The sequence below is a fragment of the Typopeltis vanoorti genome, chromosome 6, assembly GCF_054136105.1.
Source record: "Typopeltis vanoorti isolate ZY-2024b chromosome 6, IOZ_Tvanoo_1.0, whole genome shotgun sequence".
NCBI lineage: Eukaryota > Metazoa > Arthropoda > Arachnida > Uropygi > Thelyphonidae > Typopeltis > Typopeltis vanoorti.
In genome coordinates, this window is record NC_143554.1 from 148,837,625 (window position 1) to 148,865,348 (window position 27,724).

The window sequence follows — 27,724 nt, forward strand, 5'->3', positions numbered from 1 at the left end:
CTCCTTCCAGTTTCTCAGCTTCAGCTCTTTCATGTCCATTTCAATGTTATCCATCCATCCATTTTCTGAGGGTTTTCCTCTAGGACGTCTTCCATTTGGATGATGTTCAAAAGTTCTCCTCACTAGCCTGTTATCCTCCATTCTTTCCAGGGTGACGTAACCATCTCATTCGACTAGCTCTGATTTCATTTATTATTAGTGGCTTCTTATAAAGTTCATGGAGTTTTTTATTCGTTCGCCTTCTCCATTCATTTGTCACAGGATTTTTAACCGGACCAAATATTTTTCTTAAGATTTTGTTTTCAAAGCGTTGTAATTGATGTTCAATAGCTTTTGTTATATTCCATGTCTCTGCACCATATAATACGACTGGTCTAATTAGCATTCTGTAGGTATTTATTTTAGATTAATATGACATATTTTAAGATGAGAGGAGGTGCTGAAGTGAGAAATATGATTTATTACCTGCTTGGATTCTCATCTTTATTTCTGTTTGGACCTTATTATCTTTAGTTATTATAGAGTCTAGATATTTAAATTGTACTAAGTTTTTCAATATCATGTCAGCAAATTTAATAATTGGTGGCTTATTCAGATCATTATCTCTAGATACTTTTAAATATTATGTTTTATTTTGGTTATTATTAAGACCTATTTTTTCGGAAGAGATTTTAAGGTTTATAAAAGTTTCAGTTATATCATATGCACTTTCTCCTATAATATCAGTATCATCTGCATACCCCAGGAATGATGCAGAGCATGACCCAGTACCCTTCGTTGTTTCTCGAATTACTTTTTCTAAAGCTATATTGAAGAGTACAGGGATATCGCATCTCCTGGTTTTAAACCTGTAGATATGTTGAATGGCTCTGACAATATGCTGTTAGTTGTTAGAAATAATAGAAATATTTAATGTTAATTAATTTCTGATTATGGTCAAAACATAAAATGTCCTGAATGAATGTCCTGAGAACGCAGTGTACCATTTAATTTCGTGAATTGCCCTTGCAAATTTGTCAATTCTGCGAATGAAAAATCTGAGGACCCTGGTTTTTAATTCGGATTAGGAAATCTTTGTAAGGCAAAAAATATTATGTGGAATATACAGCAAAGAGTTGTTTCTAATTATTGAGAAAATAATTAGAAACTGAGAAACGTTTAGTCCGATTTCAAGCCAACGCACATTGTTTCTGGTTTCTTTCTTCCTTTTCTTTAGACAGAAATTAATACTGCATCCAAATTATTCCACACTGGCTGATAGGAAATTAAAGAATACATGCATTCATTCATTTGAAATATGAGACAGAGGATGTGAATTTGAAACAAAAACTATAAAAATAGAATCAAAGGTCAAACTGCCGATGCCAATTCGCAAAGCCTTTTCCATAATTTTAGTCCTAGCTTGCTTTCACCTGTTCTTCGACTGGATGGATGCAATGATACTTAAAGGTGGACTCTTCTTCTGTGTTGTCTTTTCATTTTCTACTATTTCAGCAGTATCTATCCTGTAGCACTGGAATTGCTTCAAATTCAAGATATTTCTAAAAATGATAACAAATCTTTTTACTGTGACCTAAAGACCTTTCAACTGCACTAACATCACTTTTTTCTAAAGTGATGAAGTAAACCAATGAAAAGAAACTTTTGTGATTTTTTCATTCCCCTCAATTAATAAACGTTCTCAAGTATTGATTCCGAGGTCAGGTACGGATTCAAGTATGGATTCTGGAGAATCGCAGACGTTTCTTCAAAACCCTGGGTTTCCACGAAAATGTTCCGCGGATTCATTAAAGCATTCAGATCTTTGTAATGTATATGTCCTATCTAACAAATCTTTTTGCTGTGAATGGAATATGATCTCTGACGCAAACATATCTGTGAGAAGAGTTGCTATGTTGCATTATTTGCTACTCAGCACATGACTTCCTATCTTTTAAATCCCAAGGAAGGCGTTGTTATTAAGTAATATGCGTTGTTTGTCTTCTTATTTGTGCAACTGAATTGCCACCAATAAATAACTGCCATCATACGCACTTTGCGTATGATGGCAGTTATTTATTCCCAGACTTTGCAAGTAAAACTGATGTTTTTCACAATTTTGTTCTTTCGCCTACTCTCTCCTACACATCAACGACCTTCTATAGTTTTTCTGAAAACAGTCTATTGCATCCCCTTTCTCAAAAAGCACACCAGCCTTCACAATACAAATCACCAAACCTCTCGAATACCAACTCCTGCAGTCTTAAATTCATCTTCGAACTGTTTTTTAATTGGATCTAATAACCTGATGAATTCCTGTTTTAATTTTGTTTGGTACAGTATTGCTTCAAAAGCACTTTTTTTTTTCAGGAGCACATCAAAATTTGTAAATTGGTAATGGTCTGTTGCGAAAAGTGTGATGCTAAAGTGCAAAGGAAGAACTATACAAGACATAGTACCTCTGCTTGTCCAAAGAGATGTGTGAGTTGTCCGTTCTGTGAAAAACAAATAAAAAAAGACAACCTTCAGGTAAGTTTGGGAAAAAAATAGCTTAATTATGAATAACGTCTACAGGTATTTAAATATCAAATTTTGTTCAAGTTAACAGCATAATAAATAATATAACAAACCATCTCTGCTACAAAAAGCACACCAGAATCAGAATATATAAAGTTCTGATTAAAACAACTTTATTATATGAAAGTGAAACATGGACCATAAAAAAGAAAGATGAAAAACGAATTCAAACAAATGAAATGAAATTTCTCAGAAAAACAACTGCATATACTTGTGTGACCATAAAACAAAAGAAGAAATTTTACGATTCCTGAATATAAAATCAATTAACTATTATATAATTAAATATAAACGAAAATTGTTAGAAAATTTAAATCGAATTTGACAATAACAGACTGCAAACATGGATATAAATTAAATGGGAAAGATGAACTATAAGAACAAGAAAGCAATGGAATGAGACATGCACAGGACTACTGGCCTAAAATCTATAATGGGAAGAAGAATAACTTCTAATTATTTTCCGTTAAATTGATTCAAATACAATTCACATGAATATAATGAACTTGCATAACGTTATTACTCCTGGACCAGATGTACTTTCTTCCAAATGGGAAAATATGTCTAGTCTAGTTTAGATATTTTAAAATTAAATTGTTAAAAAAAAGTAATTAAAAGTAAGTAAGTAAAAGTACTTGCGTAATGATTCTCAAGTTCTGCAATTGTGGCATTAAACCAGAACAGGCGAATCTATAGAGTAATATCGCACCTGTAGATTACAGAATTACTTCTTTTAGCTGAAAAGTTTTTTCTCATATTATCTTTAACCACCTTACCGTCCATTAAAGATCACATACGCATCCTCAAAAGCTTCATATCCATCATAAATATCAATGTAATATCAATGGAATTACAGTTTTAATATGCACTTCGCATCCATGGACGTATATATACGTCCTGGTCGGTAGCGTGGTTTTTAATTAGTAATAATTTCCTTCAGCAGAGAATCTCAAATTTCCAGCACCTAGTAAAGCATAAAAAACTGTTAATTATTATTAACAGTTTTTTCGATGAATTATATATAATTCATCGAAATCAGCCAAGTGAAACCCAAATTTTGAGTGTGCTGAAAATTGAGCAGAGTTCACCGTGGTTACTAACGAGCATAGAACAAAGGACGTCGCAATCTTTACAGTTGTCCAAGGGAAGAAAGGTGAGCCATGAAGTGCAACAAGTGCCCGAAGGAATTATCGTCCGACAGAAGTCATATAACCTGCAGAAACTGCCTTAGGAATATTCACTTTACAGTTCCGGATTCTCAGAAACAACATGGCAACGCAAACCCAAAGCCAAGCGAGAGAAATGGAATGCCTATATTGCAGAGAGAACAAAGAAATGCCGCCACCCACGGCGCAACTGATTACTCCAGAGGCAGAAGCGGACGATGAACTGAACAGATAAAAAAATACCGGTGAGTCTTATAATTTTAGTTCCGTAAATTTATTACTAGAAAAAGGTTTAGAAAATATAAAAGCCAGCTTGGTAGATCTTGTCCAAGAACTATTTGATAAACAGAATAAACAAATAACAAAAACAATTAGCGAATATGAAGAGTTTGTTAAATTTAATAATTCAAAAGTCGAAGAAGTCTTACAAACAGTAAAAGACATTAAAATCAGCATTAACACTAACTGACAGGCAGCACAAATTGATAAAAGACACATCGGAACTCCGTCAAGAACTTAATTCCCTGAAACTGCAATACGAAGTTTTAAACCAACAACAACATAAAGAAGACCTTGTCATAAACTGTCTTCCAGAAACTGAATCCACAGAAAATCTCAGAAATGTAGTTTTAAAGTTAGGCCAGGCAATTGACATCCCCCTACAGCATAATGATATTCAGACCATAAATTGGATTCCCAGAAAGAACAAAAAAAACAAGGCTTGCCACGACCTGCACCAATAATAATCCCTCTGACAAGCAAGGCTACAAAAGTCAATCTCATAAAAGCCAGCAGACTGAAAAAAAAAACAGTAGTCAAGGATTTAAATGCATCGCAAGGCAATAAGCCAATCTTTCAATATGAGTATTTAACACCTTTCAATCAGAATCTTTTCAACCAAGCAAGAAAAAAAACAAAAAGATAAAAAATATCAAATTTTATGGATTAAAGACGGCAAAATATTCTTGAGAAAGCCACACACTTCAAAGTCTATACAAATAAAAAGCTCGGAAGATATAGATGGGTTGCAAGAGTGAAACAAAAGACTCCAACTTAGTTCAATAAGAAGATCTCAACACAACAAAAATGAATGTGAACCATCAGACAGATGTAATTACACCAGAATACATCGGTAATTGTACTTCCGAATTGCTTGATGCATGGAAACAACACACAGTACAAGCGAGATGTCTCTCGATCTTGCATATTAACACCAGAAGCATCCGAAAACATTGGTTATTGTTATAGGCTTATCTGAGGAATTACATTTGATATTATTGATATATTGATTCTTACAGAAGTATCCATAACTAATGACGAAGGGACTCCTTTCCAAATTCCAAGCTTCCAACAACATAAATCATGCCGCTAAACAAAAAGAGGGGGTGGAATATTAATATTTATCAAACAAAAATGAATAGCAAAAGAAACGGCCTATCAGTTTGAGCATGCTGAAACCCTCTGCCCCGAAGTCATTAATACCACGAATAGACAGCATCCCATAATACTAAATGCTATTTACAGGCCACCAAACCTAAACATAATAAAATTCTTGCACGAACTCAATTGCTGGCTTTCACGCCAAGAAATATGTTCAAACGAATACTTAATGATAATTGGCGACATAAACATAAATATTGCAAACGAAAACTAGAACAACACTGTACAATATCTAGACACGCTATCCATGTATAATCTAATACCAACAATAAGATCATGTACTTGAGAAGAAAAATTCGGAAATACTAACACTGCCTCCTGTCTAGATCATATAAACATACGAGCACCACCAAACAGTTACACTGCATCAGTCATAACGTGCAAAGTAGCAGATCATTACTTCGCCGCTCTAACCCTGCACACCAAGACAATATCCATTCAATGTCCCAGAAAAGTGACAGAAAACAATAATAGACGAAGAAATAGTCAACTACGAAATAAGATAAACAGACTGGGAACACCTGGCATCAGATTCAGCAGATATCTTATACAACAACATTAAACTCACACTGGAGGAAATATATAAGAAAGTTACAAATTCGTTCAAAAACAACACAAAATCACTGGATAACACAAACTTTAATCCTAGAAATACACAGAAAGGACGCTTTAAGGAAAGAATTAAAGCGATATCCAAATAACACAGCTTTAAAAACTGAATATAAGATCCCAAGGAATCGCCTTACGACACAAATCAGAAATGCAAAAAGAAGCTACTACAGAGACAAACTAACCTCTGCACAAAACAACATGAAACAAACCTGGCATCTGATCAGTGAGATGCTTGATTGTGTTCCCAACACCACCGCCTCCGAAATCATAGAACACAGCTTCAGTAAAGACGCAAAACCTATCCAACAACTAGCAAATGACTTTAACCAATACTTTGCAGACTCCATACGAGAACTGCACAGAAATATTCCCTCAATCACAAAACGAGACCTTCCACTTGGACCGTGATCAAAACAGACATTATGGTTCCCAACCATAAAAGAAGCAGAACTTCTCTCAGCAATTCATCAAATCAAACCAAACAAAGGCGCAGGAATTGATGGTATAAGATATAAAGCAACATGCAACTAGTTTAAGTCCTATCCTACTAAAATTAATAAACAAAATATTTAAAACAGGACAGATACCAAGTATGCTAAAAACCGTCATAATCACACCCATATACAAACATGCAAAAAGAAATTTAATCACCAATCACAGACCCATAGCCACATTACTAATTATCAATCAAATTATGAGCGGATCGTAATGAAGAAACTCACAGCATATACAGAGACCTTTCATATTATCCCCAAAATACAATATGGTTTTCAGAAAAATAAGGGAACAGCATCTCTCTCTTGGAAGACATTACAGGCGTAATGAATACCTCCTTAGACAAAAATAAAATTGCCGCGGTAGTCTTTGATCTAACTAAAGCATTTGACACACTCACACATCAAACCTTGTTAGAAAAGCTGAGGCATGTTGGAATAGACAGGCCTCTTCACAGGTGGTTTACAAACTACCTTCAAAACAGAAAGCATATCACACGTATCGGGTCAAACCGAAGCAGAGAGCAACCAGTGACCTGTGGAGTACCACAGGGAGCTGTACTCTCCCCAACTCTATTCAACATTTACACGCACGATATTAATCAGTTACGACTCAAAGGTAGGCTATTCCAATACGCAGACGATACAGCAATAATATCCATCCATAATAACGCATGCATAGCCCAAACAAATATCCAACATGACATAAATCTGATCATAGACCGGCTCACGAAAAACTCCATACACCTAAACTCAGAAAAGACAAAATTAATGATATTCAGAAACCCACTGACTCGACCAGTTGATAACAAGTATATAACCATCCAACATCCACTTTCCAACATAAAAAACACCCAGAACAGCAAAACCACTACAATCACTCAGGCTGAAACAATACGATATATTCGATGCAGAAATGAACTCGAATAGCCACATAAACCATCTACACAACAAAATCCGAACAATAAGTGGCAAACTCTACAGGTTAAAAGACATACGCCTTAAAATACTAATATACAAAGCACTATACCAAGATACGCTATAACAATGTATGCTTTCTATAACATTTATATGTTATAGAAAACATTTATAGCAAACATGAATGCTTTCTATAACATTTATATGTTATAGAAAACATTTATAGCAAACATGAATGCTTGCTATAACAATGTATGCTAAATGTTTTGCTCTCAGTATTTTGTGTTCTGACATTGCAATGCATATAAGGTCGTTATTTTTTGTTTGTTCCCAAAAGATTAGTTTTATCATTTTGTACTGTAGTGACATTAATCTATTTAATTTGTAGGATGCACATTCTGTGCATCCTACATTAAATAGATTAATATTAAATAGAGTTATGTCACTAAATTAAATAGATTAAATAGATTAACGTCACTACAGTACAAAATGATAAAACTAATCTTTTGGGAACAAACAAAAAATAACGACCTTATATGTATTGCAATGTCAGAACACAAAATACTGACAGCAAAACATTTATGTCACTGTGCAGCTTTGCTAAAACATTATTTCGATGCCAACTACAGGACAGTTAGAAATACATACCGTATAACAAGACCTCAGACAACTAATTATGTCACATATAAATACAGTAATCACTACAGAAAGGCCACGCGAAATTTCTATATCCCAGACATGATAAACAAATTTCCTTTTGAATACAGAGACCTTACAAAGTACAATAGCCTGAAAAGAGCTCTAAGGACATACTATGAACTAGAATCACGCACCCAACATTCCATACAAACTTAATGAAACACACAATATATTAGTTCAGGCTTCCAGTTCAGCAACGCACCAATACATTCCAAGTTAGTTTGTGTGTGTGTGTGTGAGTGTGTGTGCGTGCGTGCGCGCGTGCACGCGAATTTCTCAATCATAGATTTCGTAGCTTGCCAATACAGCAAAAAAAACCAATAAATATTAACCAACTGGTGTCATACTCAGATAAGCTTACATATAAGCTTCTAGGATGAAAGCAGAGAAATTAGTTCTCATCCAAGATGTATCATATGTAACCAAATGCATGTATTGTACGTATCACATGTAAAGCAATGTTTGTAATGTATGTTTTATATGTAACCAAATGCATGTAATGTACGTATCACATGTAAAGCAATGTTTGTAATGTATGTTTTATATGTAAACAAATGTATGTAATATAAGTCTCATATATAAACAAATGTAAGTAATGTTTCATATGTAATCAAATGTATGTAATGTATGTAATAACTCTAACAAAAGTATGCAACATAGAGTGATTATATCCATTGATATTGTATATATAGAGTGTAAAATTGCAAAGAAATATCTGTAGTAATCATCATTATGAATATTCTAATAATATACGTTGTAAACAATTATTGTTATTATTATTATTTAAAAAACTTTATGTGCGAGAAAGTATTTGTTATGCATAATTGTGTTCATATGATGTATGTAATTTATCTGAGAAATAATAAAATGTTAAAAACAATAAAAAAAAAAGAATTATTATCATTACATCAACTCACCTAGAAAATATGCGTGTTAGAAAAAGACAAAACTTTGAAAGGTTTATTTTCATCCATCTACTGTTATTATCTATCTCGTTAACTATGTTTACATGAAATCGTTGCTTGATGGATTCAGGTCATTCAACCTAATACGAAAAGGAACAGAGAGTAGAATTTTCGAATCCAGCAATGTCACAGTGTTTTAAGAAGTAATTTTTGGCATGCAAACATGGCAAAAATTACATGCCCTCATGTAAATATTAAAGTTTACCATTGAAGACATTTTTCTCATATTTAAGTATATTTAATCCAATTTCTATGAAACTTTATCTTTTAAAATGAAATCTATGTAATTTTATTCTTTATAATTATTATCTGTTTTCTTTCTTAGAAACACAAAAAGAAGTGTTCCATTAGTAGAGTCAAATGCGAAAAGTGTGACACCATGGTCTTCATCAATGACATGGAACGACACAAGAAGGAGTGTCCAGAAACACGCCAGTCATATCCTGGCAGTGAAATTATGCCCTGGTGGAAAAAGGTACCAGTAAGTGTGGCTCTGTTTCGAAATTGATTAAAAATAATTCAGGCTTAGTACAAAATGAAAATGTTTCTTGAAAGTTCAGTAACACCATCGTTTTGTACAGTCAGAAATAATAATTACTATTTCACAATTCATAACACTAAAAGTGAGTTATATCAGATCTGGAACGTTTTGGCCACGCCATATAAATATATGAAAACAGTTCTGTTCATCGTTCAGTGGATGTTTTTCTGTAGTAGCGAATTTTAACCATCTTATCGGCCATTATGGATCAAATACGCATCCGCATATTTGATTTATTTATGCTTCGTATCCATCATATATTTCAATGTAATATCAGTGGTATTACAATTTTAATATGCACTTCGCATCCATGATATCTTGAACGTCTATAGATCTTGGCTGTTAGCGTGGTTTGTAATGGATATCTTATCTAAGCTGTTTAGATAACGATCATCTCAATAAAATATAGAGCCTTTTGACTCCGCGTTTTTGGTCGTTAATAGTTAAAATAATTACGTTTTGCTACCCAAGAACGTAAGCCCAACTATGAAATTCGGAGGGGCAGTGTGATGTATGGTATGGTGCAGTTTTTCTCCGTTCGGACTCAGGTCTCTGTTTATGGTGACACAAACATTGAACCCTGAAAGGTATCTGGTTGATGCAATGCTTTCTACTTTGTATGGTTTCTACAGAACTGACCATTGTCTTGTACAGCAAGACCATGCACCGTGTCATAAGACTGCTACTGTAACTTCGTGGTTTGTGGACATGAATATCACAACAACTGCAGTCCTCCATAGAGCCTTCACCCTATTGACCATGTGTGGGATGACTTTGAACGTCGGGTGAGGTCAAGGGACGTGTGCTCCATAACAGTCCAGGACCTCCTTACATGCCTACAGGAAGAATGGTCCCAAATTTCCATTGATTGCTATTGTACGTTTGTTAAAAGCATGTCCCTTAGGAAATTGAAAATTTACTACCTTTTGATGTAATGAATTTTATTTATATGTTGGTATTTATTCGTAACAATATTTATTTCAGTTTGTAATTTCGAAATCAAAACATGCAATAAACCGTACGGAATTGAAATAAGAAAAAATTAATGAGAAATAGTTTAAATTAATCAAAGGTATTTTTTGTCTAGTCTTACGTCAACAACATATCTTATTTTTCAGAAGGAGAAAGTTAATCGTAACTCTGCAAAGGTTACTTGTGAAAAGTGTGGCTCTATTGTGAACAAGAAGAACCATAACAGACATATTAAATCTAAATGTCCAAAGATATGCTTGAGATGCTCCTTCTGTGAAAAAGAATTCGAAAAGATTAAGTTTTCTGTAAGTTTGGACAAAGGTACTTTAATTTTCAATAACTGCTGATTAATTTCAGTTAAACTAATAATACTGACTCGGTTGTAATCAAGTCTTATTACCTTATTACTCATGACTAACCTGTACGTTCTGCCAAAAGGGAAAAATTAGAATAAATGAAACCATTTTCACGTTCGAGCAATGATTCTAAACTGCTTCAATTGTGGTAATAAAACACAAGAGGTGAACCTAAATGAACCGTTCTACATGAGCACTCTGTGGATGCTCATATAGAACAGAAATCCTTCCACGCTTATCTTCTTTTAATTGAATACGGAAGTGATGTGTGTGTGTGGGGGGGGTTTCCTTCACGGAAACACAAATTCTCTTTACCAAGTAAAACAGACAGACCTTTCTAAGCCGTCGTATGTTGGCAAACATAAAAACTAGGGAAGTAACATTGCCGTCCATGCCATTATCTACAGAAGTTAAATTTGTATGAAATAATTTCTTGAACGATACAAGTCATTAGGACAGCTAAAATACTAGAACTGGGTATGTTTCCTAGCAAACTATCATTGTTTTAAAGGTATTTCTGGGATTTATTTTCAAACTTTACCATAAAAGAATATTTGCTCACATTTCTCTATACCTGAGATCTAATTTTTATGAATATCTTTTAACCCTTTAACTGCTGATTTTATATTTTCCTGATATTGTCCCATGTGCTGAATTAATTTTTCCAAAAATTTAGAAATAAAATCAATTAAAATTCTTACAAGGAAGAAGTCCGGACAGCATCATACATTCTTCATATAGAATTGTTCACTCACAAAAATGGCGATAATTGTGTTTTATAAAATTTACATAATCTGTAAGTGGTGTCCACTTGAGGGCGCCATTTTTACCACGCTCGAGTTAACTCGACTGTTGCAGTTAAAGGATTAATGTAATTCTCTGTTTTCCTTCTTAGACACACGAAAAGATCTGTTCCTCCAGGACAGTCAAATGTGAAATGTGTGAAAATATGGTCTGTATTAAAGATGTCGAACAGCACAACACGAATGAGTGTCCAGAAACTCAAAAACCATGTCCTGCATGCAAAATTATATTCAAGAGGAAAGAACTAACAGTAAGTATTGTTATATTTCTATATTCATTAAAAATAACTTTCACTTGCTTAAAATGAGAGTTTTTCTTGAAATTTCAATAGCACCTTTAATTAGGACGATCGTAAATAACGATGACCATTTAATAGTCCTTAACTATGAGAGAGTTATATCAGATGTGGAAATTTCTTGGCCACATAAATACATGAGAATACTTGTTATCGTTTCCTAAACTTTTCTGTGTAGTTGCGCTTATGATTGCAGTTTTTAACTGAGTGCGTCAGAAATTAATCTGCATTTTCGTAGTAATTCTTCAAATAACCGTACAACATCAGAATAATCAGAGTTTGAAAAGAATTGCGAGATTCTCTAGTTGTAAATCGTTGCTCTTTGTCAAAAGGAAGTTCAGGGTTTTCACTACAGTTGAGTTTCGCATTGAACTCATTACCTCGGTTTCCCTTCAATAGCCTAGTTTTAATTCAAACCTTATCATCAACACTTTTCCAATTCGATTTAAGTAGGGCAATGCTGCTGTGGAAGCAAAATAATAGGCTTTTATAAAGCTATGGTACGCAGCAATGGATCACAATATGTACTCTTGAAATCTAATAGAATAAATTTTGTATGGCTGTAAGAAGAATCATTTTTATCAGTCCACTTTATTAAATGTGGTTTAAAGGCAGTGAAGTTATTTCTTCGAATTTAACCACCTTACCGGCCATTAAAGATCAAATACACATCCTCAAAAGCTTCGTATTCATCATACATTTTAATGTAATATCAATGGTATTACAATTTTAATATGCACTTCGCATCCATGGAAATGTGGATATATATACGTCCTTGCCGGTAGCGTGGGTAAGTTCAAAGTGCATATCAATGTCATATAGCACCATGGAGAATGATAAGACCAGTGGCGACATGGTTTGGCAAAACTGGACTGATAGAATTATTTTTAATGAGGGAGAGATTCTAAGGTGTGATCAATTTTTTTACAGGAATACTGACTGCCGTGTGATGAAGGAAAATTCCAAAATACTTGTGTCTGTTTATCACGTTTGCAAGGGAATATTTGTCCATTAGTAAATAGCACAAAAGAAGGAAGATTTACTGATATGTCTCCAAATAAAAGGTTTGAGAAACAAAATTATATGCACTCACAGATATATGCACCAGATATATGCTCCCACATCTGACTGCACAGATGAGGATATTGACTTATTTTACAAAGATCTTACAGAGGCAATAGAAACAATACCAAAGCAAGATGGCTCATTATCGAAGGAGATTCGAATGCCAAAGTTGGAATAGATAATGATGGTTGGGAAAGAGTCATGGAAAATATGGTTTCGGAAAAAGAAATGAACGAGGTGAAAAATTGTTAGAATTTGTTTTAGACCACGAGATGATGATCTATCACACAAGATTCCAACAAAAGGAGTGTAGAAAATGGACGTGGCGATCAAATGATGGGAAAACTAAGATCATGATTGATTATGATTAAATGAAGATGGATAACATTAGTACAGCAATGTAGAACTTTTCAATGAGCGGATATAGACTCGGACCATAGTTTAGTGGTTGCAAACATCAAGTCGAAATTAAACAATAAATATAAATCTCAACATCAGAATAGCAGAGATACAGCACGAATAAGTGAAGCAAAAATAGGAAGAAGGTACAGAGCTGTGTTAGAAGAGAAATTTAAAAGTGTGAAGAAAGAAAATATCTCGAATCTAAGAGTGAAAAGAGTAATGAAGGCGATAGAAGGTGCAGTTGAAGAAACAGTAGTAGATGAAGAGAAGATCAAGAAGAAATGAATTACACAAGAAACACTGAAGTTAGTACAGGAGAAAAGAATTTTGAAGATAAGAAGGGATACATCAGAACAAATAGAAGAGCAATATAGAAGAAAGTGTAATGAGGTGAAAAAAGCAGTCAGAATAGATAAGATGAAATGGTTAGAAGCCCAATGCAACAATATAGAACAGTACTATGGAGACAATAAAACAAGGGAGGTACACAAAATGATCAGAACGATTAATTGAAAGTGGCAACCAAAACAGACCACAATTAAAGATGAAAAAGGCAAATTATTTTTGAGTAAAGAAAAAAATTGTACAGCGGTATACAAGATAGTGTAGTGAGTTATATGAAGAAAAACTAGATTTAGATAGTGTTGGGAAACTGACTGAAGAATTGAAGCAGATATCACCACCAGTTAATGAGCATGATATGGACATTTTGAGAGGAAAGGTAGAAAAAGCAATAGGATGGATAAAACACAACAAGATTTCTGGTAACAATAACATTACTGGAGAAATGATTAAATATGGTGGTGAACGTATGGTTACAGAATTGTACCAACTATGTAATATGGTATGGAAAGAAGGGAAATGCCAGAGGATTGGGTGAAATCAATATTAGTAACATTATACAAGAAAGAAAATAAGCTAGAATGTAAAAAGTATAGAACAATTGCATTAACAAGTCAACTTGGTAAAGTGTTGTTGATGATGATATTGACAGAAAGATTGAGAACACAATTGGAAGCATAACTTGAAGACGAGCAAGCAGGATTTAGGAAGGATAGAACTACAATTCAACAGATTTTGAAAATGAGGTTAATAGCAGAGAAAGCTAGGGGAAAAACCAAAAACATATATCCTTGCTTTGTTGATTTTCAGAAGGCATTTGACAGTATTGACCAGAACGTGACTTTAGCAGTTCTGGAATCCTATGGAATTGATAAAGAAACTAATAGCTATATTAAAAGATGTTTACCAGAATGCAGTTACGGCAGTTAGAATAGATGATGATGTGGGGAAATGGTTTAGAACAAGCAGAGGTATTGGACATCTGGATCCAATATCACCAAGCATTTTCATCGCACATTTAGAAAAAGCAATGGACAAATTAAAGGAAGATGCCAAAGGAATATCTGTACACGGAATGACAATTAACAATCTGAGATTTGCAGATGACATTGTTATTATTGAAGAAGAGACGAAAGAGAACTACAAAAACAACTGAAACTGTTAAATGAGGAAGGGAAAAGTTTTGGACTTATTATGAACTTGGAAAAAACAAAGACAATGGTATTTTGTGAGAAGAACATGAAACAAAAGATACAAGTGGATGGAACTGATATAGAAAATGTAGAACGATTCACATATTTGAGAAGTAAACTGACATATGACTTGGACTGTAAAAAAGAAATAAAGATCCGGATTGCAAAGGGAAGAACAAATCTAAAGGCTATGGATAACCTCTGAAAAAGTCATGTGATCAATCTGCAAACAAAACTAAGAATACTGGAAACATGCATCTTTAGCGGTGTACTGTACGGATCTGAAATGTGGGTGATAAACAAGGAATCAAGAAAAAGAATTTTGGAATTTGAAAGATCTTGTTACAGGAAGATTATAAGAATTGAATGGATACAGAAAATAATCAATGAAGTGCTCTATCGAAAGATACAACCAAAAGATAATCTAATGCAGAAGATTATAAAACGGAAGCTGCAATTATTTGGACATATCTGTAGAATGACTGGAGACCGAAAGGTAAAGACATTTGTGTTTGGTATTTTGGTCTTCTGTATGGTTTAAACAGAAGAGGTAGACCATACAGAGAATGGATAGACGATATAAAGGACTGGTGTGGAATGGGTGTACAAAAAACTACGACATTGCGCACTGGACACAGAAAGGTGAAAGAAGTAGTGAAGGAGGCATTGGACACCAACGGGCAGTAAGCTCATGGTTCGTGATGATGATGATGAAATAAAATTTAATCTTGTCAGTTCTCTAAGATTTTTGTAACACAAAATATGTATATAACCAGTATATACACTGATTATTCCATAAGTAATTTGGTAAAACTTCAGTAGTTGATCACTTGAGTGATTTTAATAATAATTTTATTCCATCATGGATCAGATTTATAAGTGGATGAAAGAAAGAATAATATAATTTTTATTTATGTGAAATCTAACATGAAACATTATAATTGCGAACTGTCTCGTAAGTGGATTAAATAGTAATCAGAATTCGTACTCTGGATGGGCCGTTTTCAAGTTTGGAATATATCGGATAGTGAAATTCATCTCTGGTGCTTGACTGCCTGAAATTTACCTAATAGTTAAAATTCACAATATTCATACCCGTAGGATCAGAGTATTTTGGCCGAAAAGCGAAAGCACTATCCATTTGGTGAACAAGTACTTCGACAATACTGTGATAAAACTTTCATTTAGATTTAAAAGTTCGAAATATTTTAAATTATGAAAATGAACAGCAGAAAACGTTGAAATGTTGCTGTTTTAGATTACAAATTTAAAGTGATCGTGTCGTTTCTTATGATTATTCATTTTATGTTTCAGGAACACTCAGTTGTGTGCAATTATGTTCAATACCGTTGCGGGATTTGCGATGTCAAAATGAACTGGGATGACTTCCAATCGCATATGAAATTCACTCATTTCGAGACCCTTGACAAATGTTACTTTTGTCAAAAAGAGATGGATCCTGATAATCTGCTTGTAAGAAAATTTCTTATTAGTATACTTCTTCTTCACTCTTCTACAAAATTATGTTCGGAACGTTTGTGGTTGTGGTAGGTGGGTACTTGGATGGCAGTTGTATCTTTATGTGTTATAGTTGGTGGATTAAGTAGGGTAGGTGTCAGTTATGTATAGTTGTGTGGAGCGTCCTTTCGCGATGAGCCCTTGCTTTTCTTGCGGTGTTATGTATTAATAATAATAATAATAATAATAATAATAATAATAATAATACACACCATTTAGCACGTTAGAGAAGAGCATCCGTTGGAAGTCAAGAACATCAGATATTTAAGATTAAATTTTCATTATTATTTTATCAAAACTGAAAGTTGCAAAAAGCCGTCCTTTGATAAATGTTAATGTTGAAATATAACAATTCAAGTGATAAATGATTAAGAAATGAACTTTTTTACCCAAATAACGCTCAATTCTATAGACTTTGCACTAAATTTTAAATGAAAATAAAGAAATAGATTGTATATGCCAAAGTAGCGTGGCATAAACATTTTACACATTGTTTCTTTTTTATTACTGTCCAAAACAGCAAAGTCTGTTAAAATTTCTCGTTAAGCACCTGCATTTTGTAATCTTTACAGAATACCTCAGAAAGAAAGCTGCTCTGGGAACAGAGAGGAGGCAAGAAGAAGATGCGGTGGATCAACAGTTGCACTTTAAATGAATGTTGGTCAGCAATAGTGTGTATTATAGTAGACTGAGCAGAAATGGAAGGTTGGATAAGGAAAGTAGAAGTAGCTGGGCTGAGATATGGAAGTTAAAGTGGTTCAGAGGTAAAGAAGAATTATCGATGAGCCGAACTGCTCTCTTTTGTAGAATATTAACACTTTTTAAGGTTTTTGTAGACTACCCGAATGTGAGAGCTTTATTCTAAGGTCGGGGAGGATTTGATATTTGTTCCGACTTATGCGTAATTTGATGTGAAATTACGCACCAAGTAAATGGAAAGTGTTGAGCAGAACAGTACACAGCTATAAATATTTTGGAAGACTATGAAATACAAATACGATGTGCTTGTGCCACGTAGAGATAAATGTTATAGAGATAAATACTTTAAAAAAAATAAAGATTTAAAAAAAATAATAAATAAATAAAATAAAAACGTTTTCTATGAAAGATGTTCTTATTTCATTCTGTTGAAATTAGTTCTGAATCGTCGTGCACTGAGAGCTACTTTTCCAATCAATGTCAATCCAATCTTTATGGGGTTGCCATTCTAACAGTTTTTGATTAATGTCAAATGTTTTGGTTTTTGCAAAATGCTTATTCTTGAAGGGTATCGATGATGAAATTCCTAAATTAAAGATGACACGATAAAACAATGACATTAGCTTTTCATGTGTTGAAGTTCGTAAATGTTTAGTAACTGTTGCTCTGCTGATATTTGTAATTTAAAAAATACATGATTTCTCATATCTAATGATATAGTGATTTATGAAGCGAAGTTCTTATGACCCGCTTTTCATGCAAGGAATTTCATGAAAGGAAATTACATTCAGCAACTCCATGTTCAACACAAAACACAATTTCGCTTTAGCACCATGGATTTGGAATATAGAAATGCTTACGAATTCTTAAATGTCATAGTTATCTTTAATATATAGCCTGTAGTCCTCGTAGAGGTTCAAGGAGATCTGAGAAAAATATATGATGAAATAAAAAAAGTAAAAAAAACTTATAATTATGCCGTATCAAAAAGAATATGAGTTGACTAGAATGAAGGCGTAGGCTTTTAAGTGAAAAGAGAATTAAAGAGACTAAGTGACGAAAAGTCAGTATGGTAGTCTCGATCATGAAAAACTATGTTTAAAGATACGTGCTCCAAAAGTACAATAGACGAACTCAACGGCTGAATTGCTATTGACCTCGGGTTACAAGCATGCAATTAGTCTTCTGAAGAACAGGTTTCTTGGATTTTCTAAATTGTCTGAATTACATTTTTCAATAACCTATCAATTTGGATAGGATACCCAAATTGATATCCTATCAATTCAAAAACAGAAACTAGAAAAGGGTATCATTATTAACACAAGGATATCTGTCCACATGACTTTTGTGGTTCTCATTAAGTGTCAATGTTTCCAATTAATGTTATAAAGCAGTTTATTATTATTATTATTATTCTAGTTGAGTTAATATATATTATTGAATTCAACCAATAGCTGCAGAAACGTAGATAAACTTAAATTAAATATAATGATCAAAGCGATGTCTCTGAGAGTTCCCAATTATTTATTGCAGTTTTATATTTTTATCTAGTAAACCTTGGTATATGTTTATTTTTAATTTTTCTCAGAAACATCAGAGTATCTGCGACTTCTTTTTGGTCAAGTGTATACAATGTGGGACTGAAGTGGTTAATAGAAATGTCGAAGCACACATAGAAAAAGAATGCCCTGAAACACGCGAAGCATGTCCAGACTGCAGCCAACGTTTTCGCAAAATGGATATTCCTGTAAGTATGAGATGGTTTATTTATTTTTGCAAATGCAATTGAATGTGTGCTTAATATATATTTAAAATTTAACATTTATGAAGCAGCTAAAGTGGTTTGAAAAGTTCCATGTTTAACCCATTACAGCCGAGTTTGAGGACCATTTAAAACATTGTTTTAAATGGTCCTCAAACTCGTTTAGCTGATTTTTTTTATAAAAATACAAAAAATATAAATGTAATAAAAATAGGCAAAAATGTTTAGGTCACCCACAGCACTAATATTTAGGTGTTCAAAAACCGTTTTTGTGTGAGAGTCACATAAAAAAAATATATGCACACAAACTAACAAAAATTATTTTTTTTTAGTCGTTTTGAAACTACTAAATTATTGCCAAACACGCGTTCAATTGGTTTCTAGAAATTATAATAAGGTTATAATAGGAGGGATGATCAAAACTACTCGTTGGTATAATATTTTGTAAGGAAAACGGAAACAACGTTGCAATTGGGAAAACAGAATATTTGTTAATATTTGACCCCTAGATTAATAGTAAGTGGGTATTAATTCCTTTATTCATCATTGGAATCACTTATGCGTCCATGACTTGAAGTATCCTTGAATTTTTTAACCGCAATTCAAATTCAAGGATAAGGTGATGAACCTTATTCCTAATAAGTATTCTTTTGTCTGTAGATTGCGGATGTTCTAACAGCTAATTTGTCTTGGTTCAGAACGAAAAAACCGAGTTCTGTTTTTAACGAAGAGGAAACTTTGTGTGAAAAATTCTTACCCACTATCTGACCAGAAATTACAATTCATAGATTCATTCGATTAAAATATGCAACAGACGATGTCAGTTTGAAGAGAAAAAAGACCATATCAGCAATTTTGTTTTCTTTTCACGTTTTAGATCGCATTAATGTACGTATGGAGAGATCTGTTATTAGAAAGGATTATTAAAATTTATATTTGCTAAATTACCAATGCTAATTCGCAAATCTATTTTCCTAACTTTGGGCAGAGCCTGCTCAAATATTTTTCGCTGCGATGGATGCAACGATACCCAAAGCGGAAGCCAATCTAAGGAATTCTTCCTTTCCCACTAAACCATATTATAGTCTTAGTAAATGCCTTCCGAAAATTCCAAACACCGAACATGAAATTTTTATGTGATGTTTCGGTAGAATAGATCAGAATAATCCTCTCTAAACTATAAGTGCAGAGAGAAGACTGTGCATAAGAGAAGACTCTTATGCACAATCAGTTCTTATGATCTATTCTACCGAAACATTACATAAAAATTTCATGTTCGGTGTTTGGAATTTCTATTTCAAAAAAAAAAAAACATTCTTGGTAAAATATGACAAATGTTATTAATATTATTAAATCACCGTTCAGTAGCACTTATATAATTCGTTTTAAATTAATGAAGGATACCATTGAAATACAACTTTGCGTTATCTTAATTTTTTAATTAAAAAAAAAGATTTCGAGTATGGATTCCTTGGGGAAGATACGGATTCGTGTAGATTCCAGGGGTTTCACGGAGATTTTTCACTGATCCAAAAGCATGCAGACCTTTATAACTTGATTTATATGTAATTTCTAATGAAACGTTAACTGGATTGGAAACATTCTCTGGCGTAAATGTGTTTGTAAGAACGTTATGGTTGCTTTTTTTGTTAGGCCTGACGACTCCGAGGTAATAGTATTCAATGGCATCCTTAATATTACTGAAATTCACTTATTGTATCAGTAAACAGCGTAAGTTAGATCCATTATTTTTTAAATGAGAAGTTAATGGATTTCCTGCTGACACTAGGGATGAGCCTCTCCATCAATGATTGATCTAATGATGAATTAAAATTAATTGATGCAGCTGCAAATAAAAAATATATATATACGTCAACTAAAAGTCACTTAAGAATTGAATCTTTCCACTTCCCAAAAGTGTATTTATATCACATCTTCGCCGGAGAAGTGAAGAAATAAACACATTGAATACGATCTTTCCTACAGAATATTTGATTTCACGTGTGATTGCTCATAAAGTGTTGTTTGTTCTGACATTTTTTTATAAATATACTTAGGTCCCGGCAAGCTTTTAAGTTATTTTCAAACAAACAAAAACAGTAACATAGAAATATGTCAAATGCTTTTCAAATCAAAATAGAACGAATTAATAGTATAATTGATAACTTACACGCAATCTCATATTTATCATTACGATTTGTGCACATATAGTGAGTACATATTTCTTTATTCAACTGACTTAATTATAAAAAATAATTTGTATCGTATTGTATCATTAATTTTATTGATTAAATTATATTTTGCCCCTAACCGTTCCCTTCTATAATTTCTTTCGAATAATATTAACGCATATTTTCATTAAGCGAAATCAAGGTGATACACAAAAGTTCTAGAAATTTTATAAAAATTTGAAAACAATTACTGCCGTAACACTTGGTTTCCACTAAACTAGCCTCCTTTGAACAAGCCCCCTTGAGCACGTACACAGGAATACCAGTGCTATTTCTATGATTTCATGGATCCCCGAAGTTCTCAAGTGTGATTGTGTTCAGCCTTCTGTCATTTGCTTGAATATTCTGAATCGTGCCAAAATGTCGCATTTTCAGTCCTTAGCAACAGGAAAATGTCTCATGGAGCTAGTTCGATCGATTAGGAAGTATGTGTAATGATTGTGGTGTTTCTCGATGCCAGGAACTTGGAAACATTGTCACGGTGAAGAACCCACTTGTTCCTTCATTGTTTAGACGTTGGTGCCGAATTCCCCCATCACTCACTTCGAAACTTCACAGTAAAACTTGCCTTGATAATTTCATTGGGAGGAAGGAATTCCTTGCAAACACTTAGATGTCAAACAAAGAAACAAACAAACAAAAAAGATCAACATTGAGTTTGATATTGCTGCAAACGCGATGCGTAGGTTTCTGTTGCGGTGAATTTGCAGACATCGACTGGGACGACCGTTTGTTTCAGCTGTTGTAGCAGTTTTGTAGGTTGAAGCCAAATTTGATGAAGGTTATGTGCTCCTTAAAATCCGCCATTTGGAGAAGAAAATCGCAGAAATACTAAAATGCGACGTTACAAAAAAATCACGCTACGAAGGATACTTCTCACCTCTTTTACCGGTGGAACTCCATACTACAACAGATTTGCGCGCGCGATTCAAATTGCTGGACACGTCGTAATCTGCTCTCACGAGATCTGTCTTCATGTTTTTTCAACCAGCTTGCTAGCTTCCTGACTGGCCGCACGTTACTTGTGATATAGGATAGATCTTCATCCTCTGATTTCTCAAGTAATCCCAATATTTTGCGACTTGGTGCTTTTACTTCTTTTCACTTGAATACAAATCCAATACAGGTATTTCCAGAAGACCGTTCACTACATCTCTCTCTCTCTCTCTCTTTCTCATTTGAGTACCATATTGAACTCCTACAATATCCAATTCAAATATTGGAGCCATTTTACAGTCAGGTCTTGACTTATGTTTTACTACATTTAATGAAAATCTAGTTTTACTCTAACATCACGTATAATTTCTTATTTTTCAGCACCACAGAAACATTTGTGAAATCGTAAAAGTCTCTTGCGAATACTGTGGTGTTCTAATGAACAGGAAGACATATGAAAGGCATGTCACCTCCACTTGTCGAAAAATGCGTGTGAAATGTCCCATTTGTGATAAAGAATTTGAAAACAGACAACTTCCGGTAAGTTTGGAAAATATATTTAAAAATGAATAATATCCCATTAATTTAGATTAAATTAATACAACTGGCTTGGTTATAATGAACTCATATGACGTTATTATTCTTGGACAACCTTTGCTTCTGTCAAATGAAAAAAAAAAGGATAATTGGTGAGATATTTTAAAATTAAATTATTCTAAATAAAAACCATTTTAAAGTCCGGTTAATGATTCTTCGATTTCTTTCCAAAGATCTTCGATTTTGGAAATAAAACAGAATAAGCGAAGCTATATCATAATGACCACGGGGTGCTCACTTATCTTCTCATTAATTGAATACGGAAGTGATGGGGGTTTCCTTCACAGAAACACAAATCTTCGCTACCCAGAAAAAAAAAGAACATGCATATAGGCAAACATTGCAACTTATGAAAGCAGTGTTATCAATCGTATTATTAATAAAATGAAGTTTATCTAATTTCTATCATCACGGATACAGATCATTGGGACTAAAACGTAATGGAAGAATTTGTTAGGTTTTGGAATTCTTGGTAATGTCAAGTGCTTTAGGAAGTAATTTTGGAATAAACCGTCGATCCAACTGACTGATGATCGAGAGAATACACAGAACTGTATTTGTATTCTAAAAAATATCATCACTTAAATAGTACTTCTGAGATTTATTTTTGAAATTTACCATAAAAGGATATTTACTACATTTCAGTACATATAGGATCTAATTTTTATGAATATCTTTTAATAGTGCTGTATTCTTTTTTAGACACACAAAAAGATCTGTTCCACCAGTACAGTCAAATGTGAAATGTGTGGCACTGTGGCCTTCGTTAAAGACATCGAACGGCACAAGACAAATGAGTGTCCCGAAACACAGCAATCCTGTCCCGAATGCAAAATTATGTTAAAGAGAAAAGAACTAACAGTGAGTGTGGTTCCCTTTTTAAATTCATTAAAAAATAACCTTGGCTTACTCAAAATGAGAGCATTTCTTGAAATTCTAGTAGTACATTTAATTGGGACGGTTGGAAAGAATACTTACCGGTTAACAGTTCACAACACTACCAGTGAGTTATATCAGTTCTGGAAATTCTTGATCATATCAATGCACTACTACCAATAATTATCCAGACACCCGGTATTTGAATTTATGCAACATTCAAGGTTTGTTAACATAAAATCCGGTATACGAATAGCAGGAAGCACAGTGTTTCATCGTAGCAGTTGAACACAGGTGGTATGGTAACACGACGTGATCTTACTGACTTCGAGAGAGGTGTCATCGTTTGTTTCAATTGGTGGCATGTCCATAAGTGACATTGCCTCTCAGCTGGTGCATCCAAAACGAACCGTTGGTAATTTGATCAACAAACCGAGACGTTATGGCATCACTAGTGCAGAAAAACACTCAAAATGACTGACAAAGACAGGAGGGTGATAAAAGGAGTGACAAGTCAAAACCGGCTACATTCGGCAGAGACCACCCGTGATGAGTTTGAGAGCACCAGTATCATATCGGATGTGTCGACCATATCGGATCATATCATATCAGATATCACTCCGATTACTGGGTTTCTAAGGAAGAGTAGCGGCCCACTAGCCTAACATCAAAACAACAAACGAGGAGGCTTGTCTGGTCTGGTGCAAAGAGCATGTGAACTGAATTGGCCACTATTAAACGGTACTCTGGAGCGATGAATGAAGGTTCACCTGTTTCCAGTCTGATGGCAAGGTGTGGGTGTGGAGACAGCCTAGTGAACGCTTGTTATCACAATGTGTTTTACCAAACGTAAAGTTAGGTGGTGGAAGAGTAATGGTGTGGGGTGCATTCGGTTGATTTGGAGTGGAACCACTGGTCGTTCTCCATGGTTCCACGAAGGCATCTCAGTTCCTTCACAAATTCTGGATAATCCGGCGCTGCCTACACTGTGCAGGTTTATGGAAGACGGCCTATACCACAAAGCTGCAGCTGTTATGGAATGGTATGAAGAGACCTGACCTGACCTGACCTGCGCAGAAGAGTGATTTCAACCCTGTCCAATACCTGTGGGACGAATTGGAGAGTTCATTAAAATCTAGAACAGCACCTCTTCTATCTGTCGCTAAACGCAGTGTTGATGGAGGAATGGAGACAAATTCCACCTGATATCTGTCGCACGTGGGTGAAAAATAAATCCTCAAAGGATGCAGCAGGTGATCAAGGCTAAAGGTCGACACATCTGATATTAGGGATCGCCTACTTCCGGGACAATTATTGGTAGATATTGTATATGAAAACACTTGTGGTTATCGTTCGGTAGACGTTTTCCTGGTCCCGAATTTTACTGAATAATTTAAAGGAGATATTTAGAAAACCATTTGATTAATATTTTTTCGCCTGCAGAGTCCCGTTTAGGGTCCATATGAATGAAAGTAATATGATTATCGTGGAGGTGGGTGTGTGATAAAAACCATGAACCCACTCATTTCAAATAGGATAGAGACACAAGAAATAGCCTACCAAACATTCCACTTTGTTGAAAAAGTCTCACATGAAATCTTTCTCGCATATTGTATCCCAGCGTTTGACCACTTTGATTTGAAAGTGACAGAGATAAGTGTGCCGCCGTACACACTTCATGAAAATGTTTTAGCTTGTCATTACCAACCACACAACTTCTGCACATATTATTATAAATTAGCCTATTAATCATCAGCCATTGCAGATGACATAAGTAGCGCTTTGGAATAGTAGAGCCAACGACTAACAGTAAACGGAAATGTATAATGGAAATACTACCGAAAGAAAATTTAATTAGTCCATATAAATTGAGGCAACCAGTCTGGAAGAGAGAGAAATGATGGAGAGATGACACGTAGAAAAATTGACAAGAGTGGCACAGGAAAAGAGAGAGTGGGAGAAGTTGGGGAAGGCCTTTGTCCTTCAATGAGACATTAAGCTAAGAATAACCACAACATACACTGAGGGATTCTCGATTTTCTCTAGTGGTACATCTGTGATGTTTGTCAAATGGAAGTTCAGTATGCTTTAATGTTTTTCACCAGAGCATTTTGCTCTGAACTCCTTGCCATCGGTTTCCTTCAAACAGTCTGCTAGTCTTAGCCAAACACGATCATCAACATCGTTCCGATTCGACTTGGGTAGGGCAGTGTTGCTGTGGTAAGAGAACAGTAGGTTGTTGGAAAAGCTGTGGAATTCCGTGACAAAATACTCCCAACGCGCACTCTTCCAATCAGCACTGTTCTTCTGTATGGCTGTAACAAGAATATATTTTACCAGTCCGTTTTATTGTGTAGTACCAAGAAAGGATCACTATTAACCTTTGTATATATATTGGAGCAAAAAAGGTCGGGATTCGAATCTCGTTATGATAATATGCATTTTTATTCATTCTGTGACCGGATCGTATCCGTGTTACAACACAGTTCAAAGGCAGAGCTCTAAATATTATTAGGGGGTTTCTTTTTATCTGATTGCTAATTGTCCATGTGATTTTTTTAATATTAAATTAGAGGAAAAATCCTCTTTCCTGTGCCAGAAGTTGATAGACTCAGGAACAGAAAACAATAAATAATATAATCAACTAACGTCTTTTATTCCCTTATAGGAAGTAGGCAAGTTTTTTTAACCCTATCTATCTTTTGGAGACTAGCTGGCCCAAGGCTATCACTAATTATAAGCTACAACCGTTGAATCGACAGGCAAACATCTGCTGCCATCTTTTGGTACCTAACTCAAAATATACCACAGTCTACAATAACGAGGGTTCTACGGTCTATTTCCTTGAGTCTACGGGACAAAAACCTGAGTTTCCAGTTTCCAGGAGAAAAAATCACATTTATCGTGCCAGAGATCGACTAACTCAGGAACCAGTCGAAGAAAGGCTTAGCCATTCCTATAGTGAGAGTCTAGACTTGAACTTTAGTCCATCTTTAGGCGGCTTAGTGCAGAGGATGCAAGCACCACTTCCACTGAGCTACATGGGGCTATATTATAAAATATTCATCACAAAATAAAGAAAAAAGAAACTGAAGTTTTGAAAAAAAATTAAAAAACTTCAATGAAAAATAAAAATCAGAAGAATAACTCTGAGATTTATACTCACGCCTGGCATAACAATTATTCATCAGAAACAATAAACAGACTACTGTAATTCATTTTATTCGTTATTTCAGATAGATATTAAAATATTCTTTAACATTACTGTTCCTCCACTATGCTAAATAAAAAATAAATAAATAAAATAAAAAAGAATGGATGAATAAGATCTGGAAAATGTGAGAAACACTGCATATTGCAACACCACAAGTAATCAATCGCGTAGTTCTTGTAGGAAAATTTACTTAGGCTGAGATGGCAGATTATCAATGTTGTGAGACCACTAATCTCCTTTTATAGAAAATTGAAGGGTTTTGAAATTGACAGATAATCTTTATTTATTTTAGTGGCACTAATTTGTTGTAACTTTAATAATTGGGTGGGAATTTTCATTTAAAAAACCATAAAGTAAAAAACAAAAGATGACACAATTTGACATGTTTGTTCACACCAATTTGTTGATAAAAACATTCTAAGTCTTTTCTTTTAATTTATCGTTTTTTTTCAAAAAGGATGCCACCCTTCACGAATTCATTTTTAAAATGACTGGTTTACCGTTGAAAACACAGTAACTTAAATAGTAACGTAAAACTTAAGACAATTTAAATCATCTTTTTTTCATATATAGTTTATGTTATCTTTCAGGGCCACTTAGTTGCCTGCGGTTCTGTTCAATACCGTTGCGAGATACGCAATGCTAAAATGAACTGGGATGACCTGCAATCGCATAAGAAATCCATCCATTTCAAGAATTCTGACAAATATTCCTTTTCTGAAGAACAAACAGAACCTGATAATCTATTTGTAAGTTTCGAAATTTTTTAACATGTTTTTATTTCCTATTCTTCATTATTTTTATATAAATAATTGGGTCAATAAATCACGTTAACATATTTTCCAGATTCCATGTAAATCTATGAAGAATTGTTTGTTTTCTTGCTATTTTTTTGCTATTTATTTTAATCATAATTGCATTATGATTAAAATAAATTAAAGAAAAAATTCATATAACACTTTAAAAACCACCCATAAAGCGAAATTGAAAAATTAAAACTAAAGTGAAGAATGGTTTAAAAAGAGTTACTTTGCTGGTAACTCTTTTTACACGAATACCATGCAAGAAGTG

General features: G+C 34.0%; 2 protein-coding genes across 2 annotated transcripts in view; one reads left to right on the top strand and one right to left on the bottom strand.

The window, feature by feature from the left end:
- Nucleotides 1–27,724, bottom strand: part of LOC150106077 (uncharacterized) — a 103,958-nt gene that overhangs the window by 14,128 nt on the left and 62,106 nt on the right. The window lies entirely within an intron of this gene.
- The window catches only part of LOC150106078 (uncharacterized), a 36,822-nt gene that overhangs the window by 8,542 nt on the left and 556 nt on the right, over nt 1–27,724 (top strand). Inside the window, exons 3-10 of the mRNA XM_090393909.1 lie at nt 2,350–2,508; nt 9,176–9,331; nt 11,615–11,773; nt 16,135–16,293; nt 18,626–18,784; nt 22,348–22,506; nt 23,266–23,424; nt 27,244–27,402. Coding sequence (XP_090250035.1) covers nt 2,350–2,508; nt 9,176–9,331; nt 11,615–11,773; nt 16,135–16,293; nt 18,626–18,784; nt 22,348–22,506; nt 23,266–23,424; nt 27,244–27,402 — 1,269 coding nt within the window. The remainder of the gene's footprint in view (nt 1–2,349; nt 2,509–9,175; nt 9,332–11,614; nt 11,774–16,134; nt 16,294–18,625; nt 18,785–22,347; nt 22,507–23,265; nt 23,425–27,243; nt 27,403–27,724) is intronic.